The sequence below is a fragment of the Equus quagga genome, chromosome 13, assembly GCF_021613505.1.
Source record: "Equus quagga isolate Etosha38 chromosome 13, UCLA_HA_Equagga_1.0, whole genome shotgun sequence".
In the NCBI taxonomy this organism is placed as follows: Eukaryota; Metazoa; Chordata; class Mammalia; order Perissodactyla; family Equidae; genus Equus; species Equus quagga.
This window is the reverse complement of record NC_060279.1, coordinates 91,504,890-91,520,583: the sequence shown is the minus strand read 5'-3', so window position 1 is coordinate 91,520,583 and position 15,694 is coordinate 91,504,890. Positions and strand designations below refer to the sequence as shown.

General features: G+C 54.1%; 1 protein-coding gene across 1 annotated transcript in view; it reads right to left on the bottom strand.

Moving 5' to 3' along the window:
- Positions 1-15,694, bottom strand: part of PRKD2 (protein kinase D2) — a 31,357-nt gene that overhangs the window by 11,480 nt on the left and 4,183 nt on the right. Inside the window, exons 4-13 of the mRNA XM_046683195.1 lie at positions 13,130-13,261; positions 9,397-9,551; positions 9,071-9,293; positions 6,947-7,024; positions 6,714-6,867; positions 4,082-4,199; positions 3,221-3,298; positions 1,662-1,920; positions 305-357; positions 107-179 (exon numbers count right to left, since the gene is read on the bottom strand). Of these exons, the coding sequence (XP_046539151.1) occupies positions 107-179; positions 305-357; positions 1,662-1,920; positions 3,221-3,298; positions 4,082-4,199; positions 6,714-6,867; positions 6,947-7,024; positions 9,071-9,293; positions 9,397-9,551; positions 13,130-13,261 (1,323 nt within the window). The remainder of the gene's footprint in view (positions 1-106; positions 180-304; positions 358-1,661; positions 1,921-3,220; positions 3,299-4,081; positions 4,200-6,713; positions 6,868-6,946; positions 7,025-9,070; positions 9,294-9,396; positions 9,552-13,129; positions 13,262-15,694) is intronic.

Below are 15,694 nucleotides of genomic sequence, written 5' to 3'. Positions count from 1 at the left end.
TGGCCAATCAGAAGAGAAGAGGTGAGCATGTGGCCAATCAGAAGAGAAGGTCTAGAGCCCAGAAGCCCCCAAAACCCCCTCCAGATTCACTCTGAAGCATCCTTACCGCCATAGACCACCCCAAACTGCCCGGAGCCCAGCACCTCATCTGGGAAGATCTGGTAGACAGTGGCGATGTCCTGCAGGGTGGGGACAGGGAGGGTACCAATGGAGATGGGGGGTCGAGGGCACCAGGGAGGGCTGGGAGGCTGTGTGGGAGGCCAAGGACATCCTGGGGACCATGGGGTGTGGGCGGGGGTCTCACCACATTCTCTTGGATCTCACTGTTGGACACGGAGATGCTCAGAGAAGCTTGTCCTGGGGAGAGGGGAGAGGCGGAGGTGAGGGGACCCCAGGCTCAGGGTTCCAGAGGCAGCCCCCAGAGCCAGACCACCTGGGCTCAAGTCCACCCGAGTGATCCGGCGTGCAACTTCACGCTCCTGACTTGTCCACTGTGAACCTCAGTTTCCTCATCTGGAGGATGGGGATAATGAAAGGACTTCCCTCAATGGGGCAGTGGGAAGAGTAGATGAGGTATGCTGAGGGGAGTCAAGAAGTGACATCACAAACGATTTCACGGAGCATTTCACCTTATGACCTCAGCACCAAGGGAGGCAGGCTGATCCCATTTTACAAAAGCGGAAACTGAGGCTCAGAGGAAAGTCCAAAGACTCCTGTTGCGCAGGCTCTGGTCCCCCCTCAACCTCTTTGACTTCGACCCCGACCACGCTGCTGTGCACTCCTGACCCACGGGCCTCATTGCTGGGCCTCGGGTACGGCAAGCTCCCTCCTCTCTCCGGGCCTCTCGCTCGCTGATCCCTCTGCCAGGAAGGCCCTCCTTCGCTCAGTCTGAACCTAGCTAAACCCTCCTCGTCCTTCAGGCTCAGCTCAAATGTCATTCCGGCCGCCAGGTCACATTACTCTAGCACAGGGTCTATGTTACATTGTCATTCGGACGGGATGATCTGATTCACGTCTGCCACCCACCCTGGATTGATTATAAGCTCAAGAAGATCGGGAGCCTGCCCCCTCTGACCGCCCTTTGCCTCTGCCTGACCTGCTTTCCCATTTGCCACCCCCTACCTTGCCTTGATCCTCAGTTTCCAGGTCTCAGCCCAGATGTGGCCTCCTCCGAGAAGCCCTCCTGGATACCCAGGCTGGGTCAGGCACCTCCTCTGGGCTCCCCTAGCCCTCCAGGTCCCATGTCCCAGCCCTGCTCACTCTGGGTCATCACTGTCTGAGGACAACTCCATCTCCCCCATTGGACTGTGAGCCCCGTGAGGGCAGCTCCTGGGCTGTCTTGGTCACAGCTGTGTCCCCAGCACTGTCTGGCACAGGCCAGGCACAGGGGAGGCACTCAGTAAATGCATAAATTAAAAAGTCTGAACTCACAATTTGGGGGAGTCGTCACCACCTTGGACAAGACTCAGAAAGGGGAAGTCACGTGCCCAAGGCCACACACCAGGTCCAGGGCCAAAGGAGATTTGGACCCAGGTCTGCTGAGTCTAGAAGCCACATTCGCCACTGTGCCATTCCCTGCCCTCCCCTGACTCTTCCCTCCCCAGGACCCTGCCCAAGCCCTCCCAGATCCATCCTCTCAGGGACCCGGGGTAGGGACTTACTGTGGGGTGTGTGGCCCGGGCTGCTCGGTGCATCTTGGAGGATGACGGGCATCAGGGCCTGGCGGATGGCCGTCTCCCAGCCCCGGGCCGCCTCGGCCCCCTGCACGCTGGGCCCTCCTGGGACCCCGCCAGGTGTCTCGCCCACAAAGTAGGTGGCATTGGCAGTGACGATCTCAAAGCAGTGTGGGTTGGTGCCTGGCGGCACGAGGCTGAAGTTCTGGGAGGGCTCCACCGAGAGGATTTCTGACAGTGGAATTTCCTGGCAGGACACAGAGCCAGCGCAGGTGAGGATGCCAGGCAGAGTATAGGGCTCCCCTCACCTCGAAGAGCATGAAGAGTCCAGTGTCAGTGAGGAAGGACCTAGTTTGTGTGGATGGGTCAGGAAACGCCGCCCAGTGGAAGTTACACTGAAGCAGAGACCAGAAAGGTAAGAAGAAGCCAGCAGGTGGAGAACTGGAGCAACCAGCATGTGCAAAGGCCCTGAGGTAGGAAAGGCTTATGTTCAAGGAACATGCCATATCCCCATCACATGGATGGTGCCTGGAACCCAGCAGGTGTGCCATGTTTGATGAATAAATGAAGGACATAAGACCAGGGCCAGGCCACACAGGACCTCATGGACCACAAGGAGGAGCCTGGGCTTTGTCTCCAGGGACCTGGGGAGCCATGGAAGGGTTTAGAGCAAGGGAGGGGCAGGTCTCTCCGGCTGTGTGGAGGGTGGATGGGAGAGGACAGGACTGAGCTAGGAGACCAGGAAGGAGGCTGAGGGGACCTGGGGAGGAGAGAAAGGGCAGGGTCTACAGGCAGGGGAGAGCGTGCTTTGAAAAGGGTTGAAAGAGAAAGGAGGGTAGGAGGGTGGGAGGGTGGGAGGGTGGGAGAGAAGAATGAAAGAGGCACAGACTTATGTAGCCAATAGAACAGGAGACAGAAGCGTGGCGGTGGGGACCGCATTTTAGCTTAGCGTGGTTGGAGCAAGACCGGAAGGATGAGAAGGAGCCAGCCCCAGGGAGTGCAAGGAGGATGCTCCGGAGCCGGTAACAGCCAGGCACCTGGCTTTATTCTAAGGGCAGAGGGAGCCATGGAGGGTTCCAAGGGTTTTAATCAACTCCTCTGGCTGCTCTGTGGGCAAAGACTGCGGGGGCAGAAGCAAGGACCCTGGGACGAGGCTGCTACAACAACCCTGGGGAGGGGGACACCGTGCTGACATGGGAGGGGTGATGGATGCACATAAATAACCCAATACAGTAATTATAAAGGAATCATGAGAACACATGCCAGGCCCTCAGCTAATTGCAGATTCTCTCTGAATGGTGAGAGACTTTAGGCACAGAGACAGGTGGTGAGTTGCCCGGGTGCCCCAGCTGGAAAGCGGTGGTGTTGGGATCAAACCCACGGGCAGGGCGGCCAGGTAGGGGCACCTGCGGATGGGAGTGGGCCTGCAGTGGGTGAGGAGACAGTGTGATGGGCGGGCGGGCGTTTGGCTGGAGGAACTGGCAGAGGAGTGGAGAAGGCGGCGGCGGGCAAAGGGGGCAGGCTGGGGGAGCTGCGGGGAGGGCCACCTTGTAGTATCTGTTGGTCGTGTTGTTCTGGAAGAGCGTGATGCACTTGCAGTCCAGGCGCCAGTAGTGCCGCTTCCTCTGTTGGGAGAGGTTCCGGAGACGTGAGGCCCACCATGCTGCCTGGGCCCCGCCCTTCCCCAGCCAAGCCCCGCCTCTAACGCTAGCCCCGCCCACCTGGCCCCGCCCCGCCCCTCCCATCCCTATAACCCACCCCTCTAATTCTAGCTCTACCTCCGCACAACCCCACCCCCCACCTCGTCCCCTTCTCAAACTAACCCTGCCCCTCCCTCCTTAGCTCTGGCCCTGTCCCACCTTGCTGCACCCCATAACCCCCTCTCTAACTTTAGGTCAGTCTCCAGCCTGGCCCTTCTCTGACCCTAACCCGGCCTCACCCCTATCTCCTGCTTCCCCAGACCCAGTGCCACCACGACAAGCCCTCCCCCACCTTTTTTCCAACTTCGCCCCACCTGGCCCCATCCCATACACCCCACTTCCTTGTTAACTCTATTTACGCTTCCAGCCCGGCCCAGCACCACCTGATCGCATCCTCTATGACCCCAACCCTTCTCGCCGCACCCCTAACTCCAGCTTCTCGCCTCCTGGTCCCACCCCTCTCTTGACCCTGCCCTAAACCCGCCTCTTCTCTAACTCCTGCCCCTCGCCTCGTCCCACCCTTATAACCCATGCCTCTAGTTCTAGCTCCGCCTCCAGAGTGGCCCCGCCCAGCCCCGCCTCCTCCAGCTGGTCCTGCCCCGCCCCTCGCTCTGGCCCCGCCCACCAAACCCCCCCACCACCACCACCACCACCCCCCGCCTCCTCCAGCCGGTCCTGCCCGCCCCTAACTCTGCCCCGCCCCCTCACCAGCGTGTCCTTGTTGCTGTAATGAACCATCCAACCCTCACGCAGCGTGGTGCTGGATTTCCGTGTCGTGTGTCTCACCGACTGCACTACCCTCATTAGGGGTATGTACCCCAGGGAGCTGAGGGTCGGAGGAGAGAAGGGGCGAGAGGTTAAAAGCAGAAAACAACCATAACTTCTGCGGCCGCAGCGGGCATCTCTGGGCAGCCGGGAGTGGGGAGTGGGGTTTCTGGCCACAATTTTTTCCCTTGTGGTTTCCAGATTCCCCACAATGGGGACGGGGACTCTTGAGAGGGCCAAATTAAGACGCTGGCTCCCGAAGTCAGGCTGCCTGGCAAATGACCTAACCTCTTCGTGCCTCAGTTTCTCCACCCAAAGGGGTTGCTGTGAGGAGTGAAAACCTTTCTTAGGAGCTTAGCACAGAGCTTGGCACACAGGGGGCCTCCAATAAGTGCTAATTAGTAGCGAGCCCATTGATGTGAGCCAGCTGTGTGACACTGGGTGAGTGACTCAACCTCTCTGTGCCTCATTCCCCTCCTCTGTGCGCATGCTATTATTGCAGTGACTTGCCTGACTCCAGATCCAAGAACTTCTTGATCCCTGCACTAAACCAGGCTTCGGTGGCCTTGGGACTTCCCTTTGCCTCTCTGAGACTCGGTTTCCTCAGGTGTGAAACAGCTGCCTCTCCCAACACCTTCCTCCTCCAAGCCCCTCAAGGTCCACCTCTGACAGCCCATATTCTGTTACTAAACACCCCCAGGAAAGACCTGGGCGAAAGGGAATCTGACATTCCAGGCTGCTCGGCTCGGGTGGCAGCACTGGAAACCCTCCACGATCCCTGTGACCTGAAGAGCCATCCCCCCTCTGGCCTTGTCTCCCACCCTTTCCCCTCGCCCTCCCAGCTCCAGCCACACTCGGCTCCTTGCTGTTCCCGGAATATGCTTAGTGCCACCTCAGTGCCTTTGCACGTGCTGTGGTCCCTCTGTTTGGGACACTCTTCCCCAAATATCTCCCATGCAGCTCCTGCCCTCCCCTCCTTCAGGTCTCTTCAAGTGTCACCTCCTCAGAGATGCCTGCTTGAAGGACCCGGGCTAAAATAGCACGTTTCCATTCTCTGTCCCCTCTCATTGCTTCATTTTTATTTTATCTTGGATAGCCATTATCGATACCTTACGCTCTGGATGCATGTTTAATTAGCTGCCTGCCCACTAGCATGTCAGCTCCATGAGGGCAGAGACGTTTACTGTTTTGTCCACAGCCGTGTGTCTGGATTCTAGAACCCAGTTGGCGCTCACTGGCTATCCACTGAGACACCGTGGAAGCGGCCGCATGTTTATGCTGTCCTGGCCTCTGGGGTGCGGGCTCAGCTCCTCTCTCTTATTCATTACTGGGCAAAGCCCCTGAGCCTCACTCTTCTCACCTAGAAATGGGGATAATGACCCTCATGCGAAGGATTGAGTTCAAGAACAAATGCTTCAATGGACGCGCTCCACAGCCCAAGATTATTTTTATAAATCAGGCACTCATTATTAAAATATTTTTGAGCCTCTCCCCTCAATATATGCACATTTATGTAATACCTTATGCGGTTACATATAACTCAGCAAGAGCTTCACCTGCAGGATCTAAGGGAATTCACACAATCTCCGTGAGGCAGGTGCCATCAGCGCCCCAGGGGAAACTGAGGCACATGGCAACGTGACCAGCAGTTTAAGTGGCGGAGCTGGGACCTAGGCCTGGCTGTCCCGGCTGTCAGCCCCCAGCGCCCCCAGGGCCCTGCTGTCTTCCTGCCCCTCCAGGAAGGGGGACCTGACCTTCCACACCCCTGTCTGAAGCCAGGCCCCATCCTGGGCACTCGGAAAACAGACAAATCTCCTCGCCCTCCAGCCCTGGAGATCACAGGCTGGTGGAGGTGAAGAAATGGGAATTCCACTTAATTTAATTTAATATTAATAATTTAAAATGAGGCATTAAGTAAAAGTTAGTATTCTTTTTCAGAGCTTCCATGCCAGAAGAAAGCCATTGCCCATCGGGTCCTTGGGGAATGTCCTTCCGTCCCCATTTTACAGACGGGAAGACAGAGGTACCCAAAGGGGAAGGGACTTGTTTAAAGCCATCTAAGTGAATCTGAGGCCAAAATGGGTGAAAGAAATGGACATTTTCCCTTCCTTTCTAAGATTTAGTGCTCTGTGATAAGAGCAAACACTATTTGACACTTACTGCATACCAGGCACTGTTTTAGGTACTTAAATTGTATTCATCCATTTCCTCCTCACACTAACCCCATAATCCCCCTTTTACTGATGAGGAAGCCAAGGCCCAGAGAGGCTAATCTCCTGCCTAAGGCCACACAGGGTTGCAGAGTCCATGTTCTCACTCACTCTCTGTACTGTCGCTTTGCAATGCAGACTGTTTCTGAAAGGACCCACCCGAAACTGACTCCAGTGGCATCCTCAGAAATACAATATAAATTAAAATAGGCTTCGATGAAAAATTTTAAAAAATGTAAATCAGGAAAAAAGGTTACGTTCAGAAATAAAGTGTGGGTGCTGAAGCAGGTCCACCTTGGGAGCCTGGGAAATTTACAAGTCGAGGGGGCGTCCACCCGCTGTGAGACGGGGAGGGCCCCGGGTACCTCTGTGCTTTGGCTCCCTCGCCCTCGTCCTCTTCACTGGCGTGGAGGGCGCTCTCCGAGTGGGAGCCTGGGATGACACCGGCGTCGTCGGGCTCATCCATGAGGGCGCTCTTGTCGGCCTCACTGAAATCAGTCGCCTCCTCCATCGGCACATCTGGAGCGACAGGGACATCAGAGGGGCCTTCCCCCGGTCCTGCCCCCGCCCGCTTCCCGCTCGGCCCCCGGCCTCTTACCTCCGTTGATGAGCGCCTCCCCTAAGCAGTCATTAGGGACGCGGGTGGCACAGCGTTTGTGACAGTTAAACTTGCAGTCTGGCAGGGGGACAGGGAACAAGGAGACAGGTGTCAGGGGGAGAAGTCACCTGCAAGGGCTGAATCTGGACTCCGGACTCCCAGGCTCCAAAGGGCCTGCTCTTGCTGTTCGCGGCAGGGAACCCAGCCGACCCTTCCCTGGTCGTCCCCTCCTTGAGCCTTGAGCCCATTTCCCCAATTATGGAGACGCTGGATTAAACAGTAGGGCCAGGTGAGTGTCTGTGGCTCTAAAACCCTAGGACTCTAAGGGACTAAAGTTCAAACCGCGTAAATATCCATTACCCTAGACCCCTAAAATTCTAGAATGTAATGGGGTCTAACGTTCTATGATTCCAGACTTTGAACACTCGACGGCAGGCTTCCTCAACCTGTGGCACTATGAACGTTCTGGGCCGGATAATTCCTTCTCGTGGAGAGCTGTTCTGTGCATCACAGAACGGTTAGCAGCCTCTCTGACCTCCACCCACTAGACGCCAGTAGCCTCGTCCTCACACGGCAAACACGATGTCTCCCAACATCCCCTGCGAGGGGGTAGGCAAAACTGTCCCTGGTGAGAACCACTGCTCTAGAGTTGGATGATTCCAAGCTTCCAGGATACTGTCCATCAAAGACTTTAGAATTTGATGAAAACCTTTTTTCTAAGGCTCTGTGATTCTAGATTTCTAAGACGCTAGGTTTGATGTCTAAGTTTCTAGAACTCTACACACCCATGAGAGTACTGTTCTATGATTCTAGGCTGTTAAGACTCCTTGATGTCCCAGGTTTTAGGGTTTTCTATATCTAAACTCTAGAATTCTGTGACTTCTCAACCTCCAGAAGCTGATGATTCCAAGGTTCTAGGATTCTCTATGTCCAAGATTCTAACACAATGTTTCTATGGTTCCTTAGCTCTAGACATCTAAGATTCTAGAACCTGCTTGTTCCAATGAATTCTAGAATTGGATGGCTCTAAGTTCTTATGGATCTAGACTTCCGACATTCTAGAATTGGATCATTCAAAGTTCTGGAGTTCTAGATTTCTAGGACTCTAAGATTCCATGCTTCCAAGTTTATATAATTCTAGACTTCTAAAACTCGAATTTGATGCTTCTAGGCTTCTATTATTCTCAAATCCTATGGTTCTAAAGTTCTAATATTCTGAGAATCTATAATTTGTAGTTCTAAGAGTCTAAAGTTCTATGGTTCTTTTCGCTGAATCCTACAACCCAGAATTCTTTTTTTTTTTTTTTTGAGGAAGATTAGTCCTGAGCTAACATCTGCTGCCAATCCTCCTCTTTTTGCTGAGGAAGACTGGCCCTGAGCTAACATCCATGCCCATCTTCCTCTACTTTATATGTGGGACGCCTCCCACAGCATGGCTTGCCAAGCAGTGCCATGCCCACACCTGGGATCCGAACTGGCTTACCCCGGGCCACCAAAGCGGAACGTGCACACTTAGCCACTGTGCCACCAGGCCGGCCCCCTACAACCCAGAATTCTTGAATCCTATTTCTAAGGTTCTATGATTCTAGAATTCTCAAGTACTACAGTCTTAGAATTCTGTGCCGGGGCTGGCCCCATGGCCAAGTGGTTAAGTTTGTGTGCTCTGCTTTGGCAGCCCAGGGTTTCGCCAGTTCACATCCTGGGCACGGACAAGGCACTGCCCATCAAGCCACGCTGAGGCGGCGTCCCACATGCCACAACTAGAAGGACCTACAACTAAAAGTACACAACTATGTACCAGGGGGCTTTGGGAGAAAAAGGAAAAATAAAATCTTAAAAAAAAAAAAAAGAATTCCATGCCAAGTGTCTTATGAATCTAAATTTCTAAGGTTCCAGGATTCCAAGGTTCTAATGACCGAGGTTCTAGGATTCCAGAGTTCCAATGGTTCTAGAACCCCAGGATTCAGGGCCCTCCCTTTCTGAGGCCCGGTGCTCCTGAGGATCAGAATACTGAGATTCTGTGTCCCTCCACAGGCCCAGCTGGGATCCTCAGCCTCTGAGCATGTGTGGGGGGCGCTCTGACCCTGTCTGTCCCCCGCCCCACCCGTGGGGGCCCCCGCTGACCTTTACACTGCAGGCCCTGGCGGAAGAGACCCTTGAGAAGTTTCTTGCAGGCCTGGCACACGGTGGGCCGCGTGTAGCTGTGGATGAGGAAGGTGTGTGGCACCTTGACCTTGGAGAGCAGCATCTTGTCCAGCTCGATGGGGCGGCCGGTGTAGGATGAGGCGGAGGAGGAGGAGGACGATGAGTGGGGGCGGCGAGGCAGGAGCTCGGTGGTGCTCCGGTTCTACCGGTCAGCAAGAGTGGAAGGAGAACATCAGTGCCTTGTCGCTCGTCCTGGGCCCCGCCACCCCCCGGCCACCAACCTGCCCCCCTCCCCAGCCCCTCACCAGCTCCTCAGCCGTGCAGGGCAGGGACTCAGAGGTGCCGAGGCGCACCGAGTGGCCACTGGCCAGAGACGTGGACGACAGGCGCCGCTTGCGGGCCCCGCTGCAGTTGTTGGGGATGCTGAAGGCGCAGCGTTTGTGGTAGTTCAGTCCGCAGCCTGCGGGGGGCGCCAGACGGTCAGAGACACAGCCTCCACCCGCCCGGGCTCGAAAGCTCCACCCGCCCCGCGCCCCCCCTCCTTTTCTGGAGATCTGGGAGACAGCAGATCCCTCAGGACGCCTCAGGAGTGTGATTAACGTCAAACTACGAAAAAAACCAATTCAGGCAGAACTGCTAAGGGCCCAGAGGACTCCAGCAGGCAACGCACGGGGAGCAGGCGACGCGCCTGCTGAGGACAAAGGGAAGACGGACTGGGCCGCCGAGGGAGGAAGCCACAGCCACGTGACCAGTTGCAGAAATGAGTTAGGAGAATTTCTTCCTTCTTTTGTAATGAATATGTGTGTGTGTGGCAAATACTTTTGTTTTCTTTCCTCTTCTATCCCCTTATCACCTAATAAAGGATATTAATAAATAATTAACTGTTTCGTGGTATTTAAGTTACAGGATATCGAAGGAGAAGATGGAAGAGCAGCCAAGGATGCATCGTCTTCCGGGGAAGGGCTAGCGTGGTTTGGGTTCCGCTCAGGATGCTATTATAGCAGGTGGCAGTATGACTGTTAATTTCGTTGTTTCTTCTTTTAATCCTCGTCTATGAAAGAATCAGGCTCAGCTTGTCCTTTCCTACTGGATTTCCTGAATCCTTGCTCCAATACCTCTCCGGGGATTCCAAATGGTTCCAGGATCGCTCTTTGTTCTGGAGCGAAGAACGTTCCTCCAGCGTTCGGAAGCTGCGTTCAGAACGCTGCATGGAGCCTTCGGGTCGCCCGCCTGTGGCAGCCTTTCCGGCCCAGCACTTCCTCATCAGAGGCACTGGCTTGGATGCTGGGTGTAATGCTGCCGAGGCAAAGTCTGAGGACCCCCACGGGCGCTGCGAGAAGAGCTTCAGCACGGCAAATGGTCTTTGCATCCAGAAACCACTTCCCAGTTCTGGCCTTTAATCACTCACATGCTTCATGGAATTTCAGAATCTCTTCCATGAGTCCCAGTGGGAGTATCAAGGGGAAGTTAAACTCCATCATCCGTGATGCTGGGCCAGTGAAGTCCGTGCGAAGAATGCCCTTTAGAATTTGATGACACCAGGGTTGTGCCATGACCAAGGTTACACAGGCCAAGACCTCGGGAGCTGGACACGGTGTGTGAATGATGGCCATACTGATGGCAGCTTTGAATGCACTGCATCAGTTTTCTGCAGGCCTGCCATGGCTATTATCCCAACAGTCCTTAAATAATGCCACAAGTAGATTTAAGGCTGCATGCTAATAATCCTAGTTGATGAGACAGGTCCTCCGGAACATGGGTATCCAAGACTCTGGATTTCCATAGAAGCACTATAGCCATGAAGCTGGAGATCCTTAGACACTGAGACATCCGAGAATATGCCTCTAACTGCAGGGCACACTGAACAAACAGCGGAGGTGCAGATCCTCATGGAAGAATGGACAGTCCTCACCTGCTGTGTGCAGAGCATAGCCAAGGCGGGGGTGTGGCCTTCATCTTCAGGCGGGGCGAGGTCTCAACATTCTCAGACGCATCAAAGATGGGAACCGTAGGGGACTGGCCCCGTGGCCGAGTGGTTAAGTTCACACGCTCCGCTGCAGGCGGCCCAGTGTTTCATTGGTTCGAATCCTGGGTGCGGACATGGCACTGCTCATCAAACCACACTGAGGTGGCATCGCACACGCCACAACTAGAAGGACCCACAACGAAGAATATACAACTATGTACCGGGGGGCTTTGGGGAGAAAACGGAAAAAATAGAATCTTTAAAAAAAAAAAAAGATGAGAACCATGGACCAGCAGATCCTAACCTTGAGACATCCTGCCTATGGTTTTTAAGTCTGATTTAAGGCAATGTGTCTGGGTGCCTGTCACAGAGTGAACATTTGTGTCCACTCCCCCAAATGCATATGTTGACGCTCTAACCCGCAGTGTAACTGGATTTGGAGACGGGGTCTTTAAGAGGTAATTAAGGGGCCAGCCCCGTGGCCGAGTGGTTAAGTTCGCACACTCCACTTTGGCAGCCCAGAGTTTCACTGGTTCGGATCCTGGGCACGGACATGGCACCGCTTGTCAGGCCACGCTGAGGCGGCATCCCACGTGCCACAACTAGAAGGACCCACAACTGAAATATATAACTATGTACTGAGGGGATTTGGGGAGGAAAAGGAAAAAAAAACAGATTGACAACAGTTGTTAGCTCAGGTGCCAATCTTTAAAAAAAAAAGAAATATCTAAAAGAAACCAATAAGAGGTAATTAAAGTTAAATGAGGCCATAAGGGTGGGGCCCTGATCCGATGTGTCTGGGGTCCTTATAAAAGGAAGACCCTTCAGAAATCGCTGTCTCTCCACACACCACGTGAGGACACTGTGCGATGGCAGCCATCTGCAAACCAGGAAGAGGGTTCTCACCAGGAACCGAACCCTGTCGGAACCTTAATCGTAACCTTTCCAGCCTCTGCAATTGTGAGAAATAAGTGTCTGTTGCTTAAGCCTCTCAGCCTGCAGTGTTTTGTTCTGGCGGCCCCAGGAGATGGACATGCTAAGGTGACAGGGGTGGACTCTGACGGTCAGCTTCACGTGTCCATGTGGCTAGGCCAGCATCCCCAGTTATTGAAACACTCATGTAGGTGCTGCTTGTAGAAGGATTTTGTAGATGCGATTCAAGTCCGCAGTCAGGTGACTCTAAGAGAGGGCGACTGTCCTGGTTAATCTGGGTGGGCCTGTTTCAATCAGTTGAAAGGTTTAGAAAGCAGAGCTGAGACTTCCCGGATGAAGAAATTCTGCCTGTGGAGAGCAGCTTCAGCTCCCGCCTGTGAGTTCCAGCCTGCGCCTTCCTGACGGGCGGTCGGACAGACTTCAGAGCTGCCTGGCCAGCCTCTACAATCCTGTAAACCAATGCCTTCCAAAAATCCCTTAATATGTATACCTCCGACTGGCTCTATATCCGGGATTGAGCCCTCACTGATAAAGTCTCCGCCTTCTTCCCTGGGCATCCCGCTTTTTCTTCCCCAAGCTCCGCCCTTTACCTCTCCCTCGGAGCCCCACCTCCGGAGCTGAGCCCCACCCAGGCCCCGCCCCACCAAAGCCATGCCCCTGCCACGCCTCTAGCTCCTCCTCCAAGCCCTGCCCCGCCCCCTATGCTCCGCCTCCCGGCCCTGAGCCCCACCCAGGCCCCGCCTCCCGCCCCACCTCCAACTCCTCCCCCAAGCCCTGCCTCTGGGCTCTTACCTTCCCAAGCTCCGCCCTTCACTTCTCCCTCGGAGCTCCACCTCCCAGGCTCCACCCCCAAAGCTGAGCCCCACCCAGGCCACGCCCCACCCAGGCCACGGCCCCTGAGCACGCCTCCAGCTCCTCCCCCACGCCCTGCCCCTGGTTCCCCCCCCCCCAAGCCCCGCCCCCCGGCCCTGAGCCCCACCCAGGCCCCGCCCTCCGCCCAAGCTCCGCCCCTGCCCCGCCTCCAGCTCCTCCCCCAAGCCCTTCCTCTGGGTCCTTCCTTCTCCAAGCCCCGCCTCCAAAGGCCACGCCCCCTGCCCGCGCCTATCTCGTGGCCCCGCCCCCCGCCCCTTCCCTCTCACCGTCACACTTGAGGCCCTGGCGCACCAGGCCAAAGAGCATCTCCCCGCAGTGATCGCAGAAGGCGGGCGCCCGGTAGGAGTGCACCGTGAGGGCGTGCGGGCGGATCTGGAAGTCCTCGAAGGTGGCCGAAGCTGCAGGGAGGGGCAGATGGTGGAGTCGGGGCGGCAGAGGCTGTCCCGCCCCGCACTCCCGTGTTTCTCACAGCCCCCAAGCTGCAAGGCTGGCGCTGTCCTGCCTGCATTCACCCGCATACTTCATGGGTTCAAATCACATCTCCACTACTGGGCAAAACAGCCGTGCTGGAGACAGGGGGGAAGCGGGTGGGGAGGCGTCGAATGGGGATGCAGTCTCCGCTTTGCAAGGTGCAAGGAGATTGGTTGCACGACAATGTGAATGTAACGAACACTACTGAACAGCAGACTTAAAAATGGCTAAGGTGGGGGCCGGCCCTGGCGGAGTAGTTAAGTTCATCCGCTCCCCTTGAGTGGCCCAGGGTTTCATGGCGCCGCTCATCAGGCCACGCTGAGGCGGCGTCCCACATGCCACAACCAGAAGGACCCACAACTGAAAATACACAACTAGGCACCTGGGGGCTTTGGGGAGAAAAAGGAAAAATTTTTTTAAATCTTAACAAAAAAAAAAGGCTAAGATGGTAATCTTATGTATATTTCACAATTAAAAATTTTTAAATAAAAATAATATAAATGCCTGGGTCCCACCCTTGGAGTTTCTGATCTCCTTGGTCTGGGGTGGAGCCTGAGCACCAACAGAAAAACACAAACACCTGTGTATTCTAGTTTTCTCATCTTTAAAATGGAAATTCCACAAATATTTACTCAATGTCGTTCCAGGCAGTAGGGACACCACATGGAGCAAAACAGAGAAAATCCCTGCCTGGCCTCTAGTGAGGGACACGGACAAATACCATAAATATTCTTATTTAACACTCACCCAATCTAGCAGTTACTCTGTGCCAGGCACTGCTCTAAGTACTTTAAAATACTAACGAATTTAGCCCTCTCAAGAGCCCCTGTGAGGTACATCCTGTTGTTCTGCTCGCTTTCTAGAGGAGGAGACTGCAGCACAGACAGGTTAAGCAACTTGCCCAAGGTCACACAGCCAGCAAGTCACAGAACTTGCATTTGAACCCAGGCCCCTGTGGCTCGAGAGTTCAGGCTTTCAGCAGTGGACTCACTGCCTCTCTGAAATGTTTACGTAATAAAATATACAGCAGGTTAGAAGTCAGTAAGTGCTTAGGAGGAAAAGTAAGCAGGGAAGGGAGAAACGGAAGGTGCAAGAGGTACACTTTTAAAGAGGTGGCAGGGAAGGCCTCCTGGAGGAGGTGACGTGAAGGCAAAGGCCTCCTTCAGGAGGTAAGGGAATGAGCCGCACAGGTGTCTAGGAAAGACCACGCCCAGTATCATACCAGCACCTCCTTAGAGATTCCTTTTTAAGGGTTAAATGAGTATGTGGAAAATCCTTAAAACAGTGCCTGGTACATAGAAAGGGCTTACTAAATGTTAGCCATTATTTTAAACATTTCATTTTGAAGTGAAGTCTCGTTCCTCTTCCCCCCCAAAAAAAAATTTCAGTCTAATATTAAGCTATTTTTCTTAGTATTATACAACAGACAGAGGACTCGCTGTGCCAAGCACTGTTGACACATTCAGAATAAAGCTATGAACAAAACAGATTTACACCCAACTCTTGGGGAGTGGACATCTTTTGGGGAGACAGACAAGAAACATAAACACATAAATAAACAAGGAAATGCCAGACAATGGAGGAAATGCCATTTAAGCTGAGATCCAAATAACAAGAAGGAGCTAGCTATGAGGAGATGGGCGGGGAAGCATGCCAGGCATCAAGAACAGCAAGTGCAAAGGCCCTGAGTTGGGAGGGAGCTTAGTTTGTTTACAGGACAGAGGGCAGGCAAGCACAGCTGGAACAAAGAAAGTCAGGAGGACAGTGCTAAGAATGAATTCGGGGAAATGGAAGAGGTCAGGTCATGAATAGCCTTGAGGCCATTTTGAGGAGTTTGTGTTTTACTCCAAGGGTAATGGGGAGCCATGGGAGAATTCAGAGCAGTGGAGTGCCATGATCTGACTTGGGTGCTACTGCTTTAGTCTAGGCAGGAGGTGATGGCGGCTTGGATGAGCAGAGGTAGTAAGAAGTAGATTCAGGATGTTCACTGAAGGTAGGACCAATAGGTTTGATGATGGATCAAGCAAAGGAGTGAGAGAAAAAGAGGAATCAAGGATGCCCCAAGGTTGAGGGCAGGAGCGCCTGAGTGAATGGCGATGCCCTTCACTGAAACGGAGAAGATGGCGGGGAGAGCAGGTTCAGAAGGCGAAAATCAAGATGTCTGTCATGGAGAGGCCATATCTGAGAGGCCCAGAGACGCCAAGGATGAGGGAGACAGCTAGGTGGACAAGCCTTGGGTTTAGGGGAGAGACCAGGATGAAGACGAAAATCCAAGAGTTGCCAGGGTATCTAAAACCGCAATGCATAAATCCAAACTTCTAATTGTCATCCATCCATTCACCACATTTTACTGAGCATGC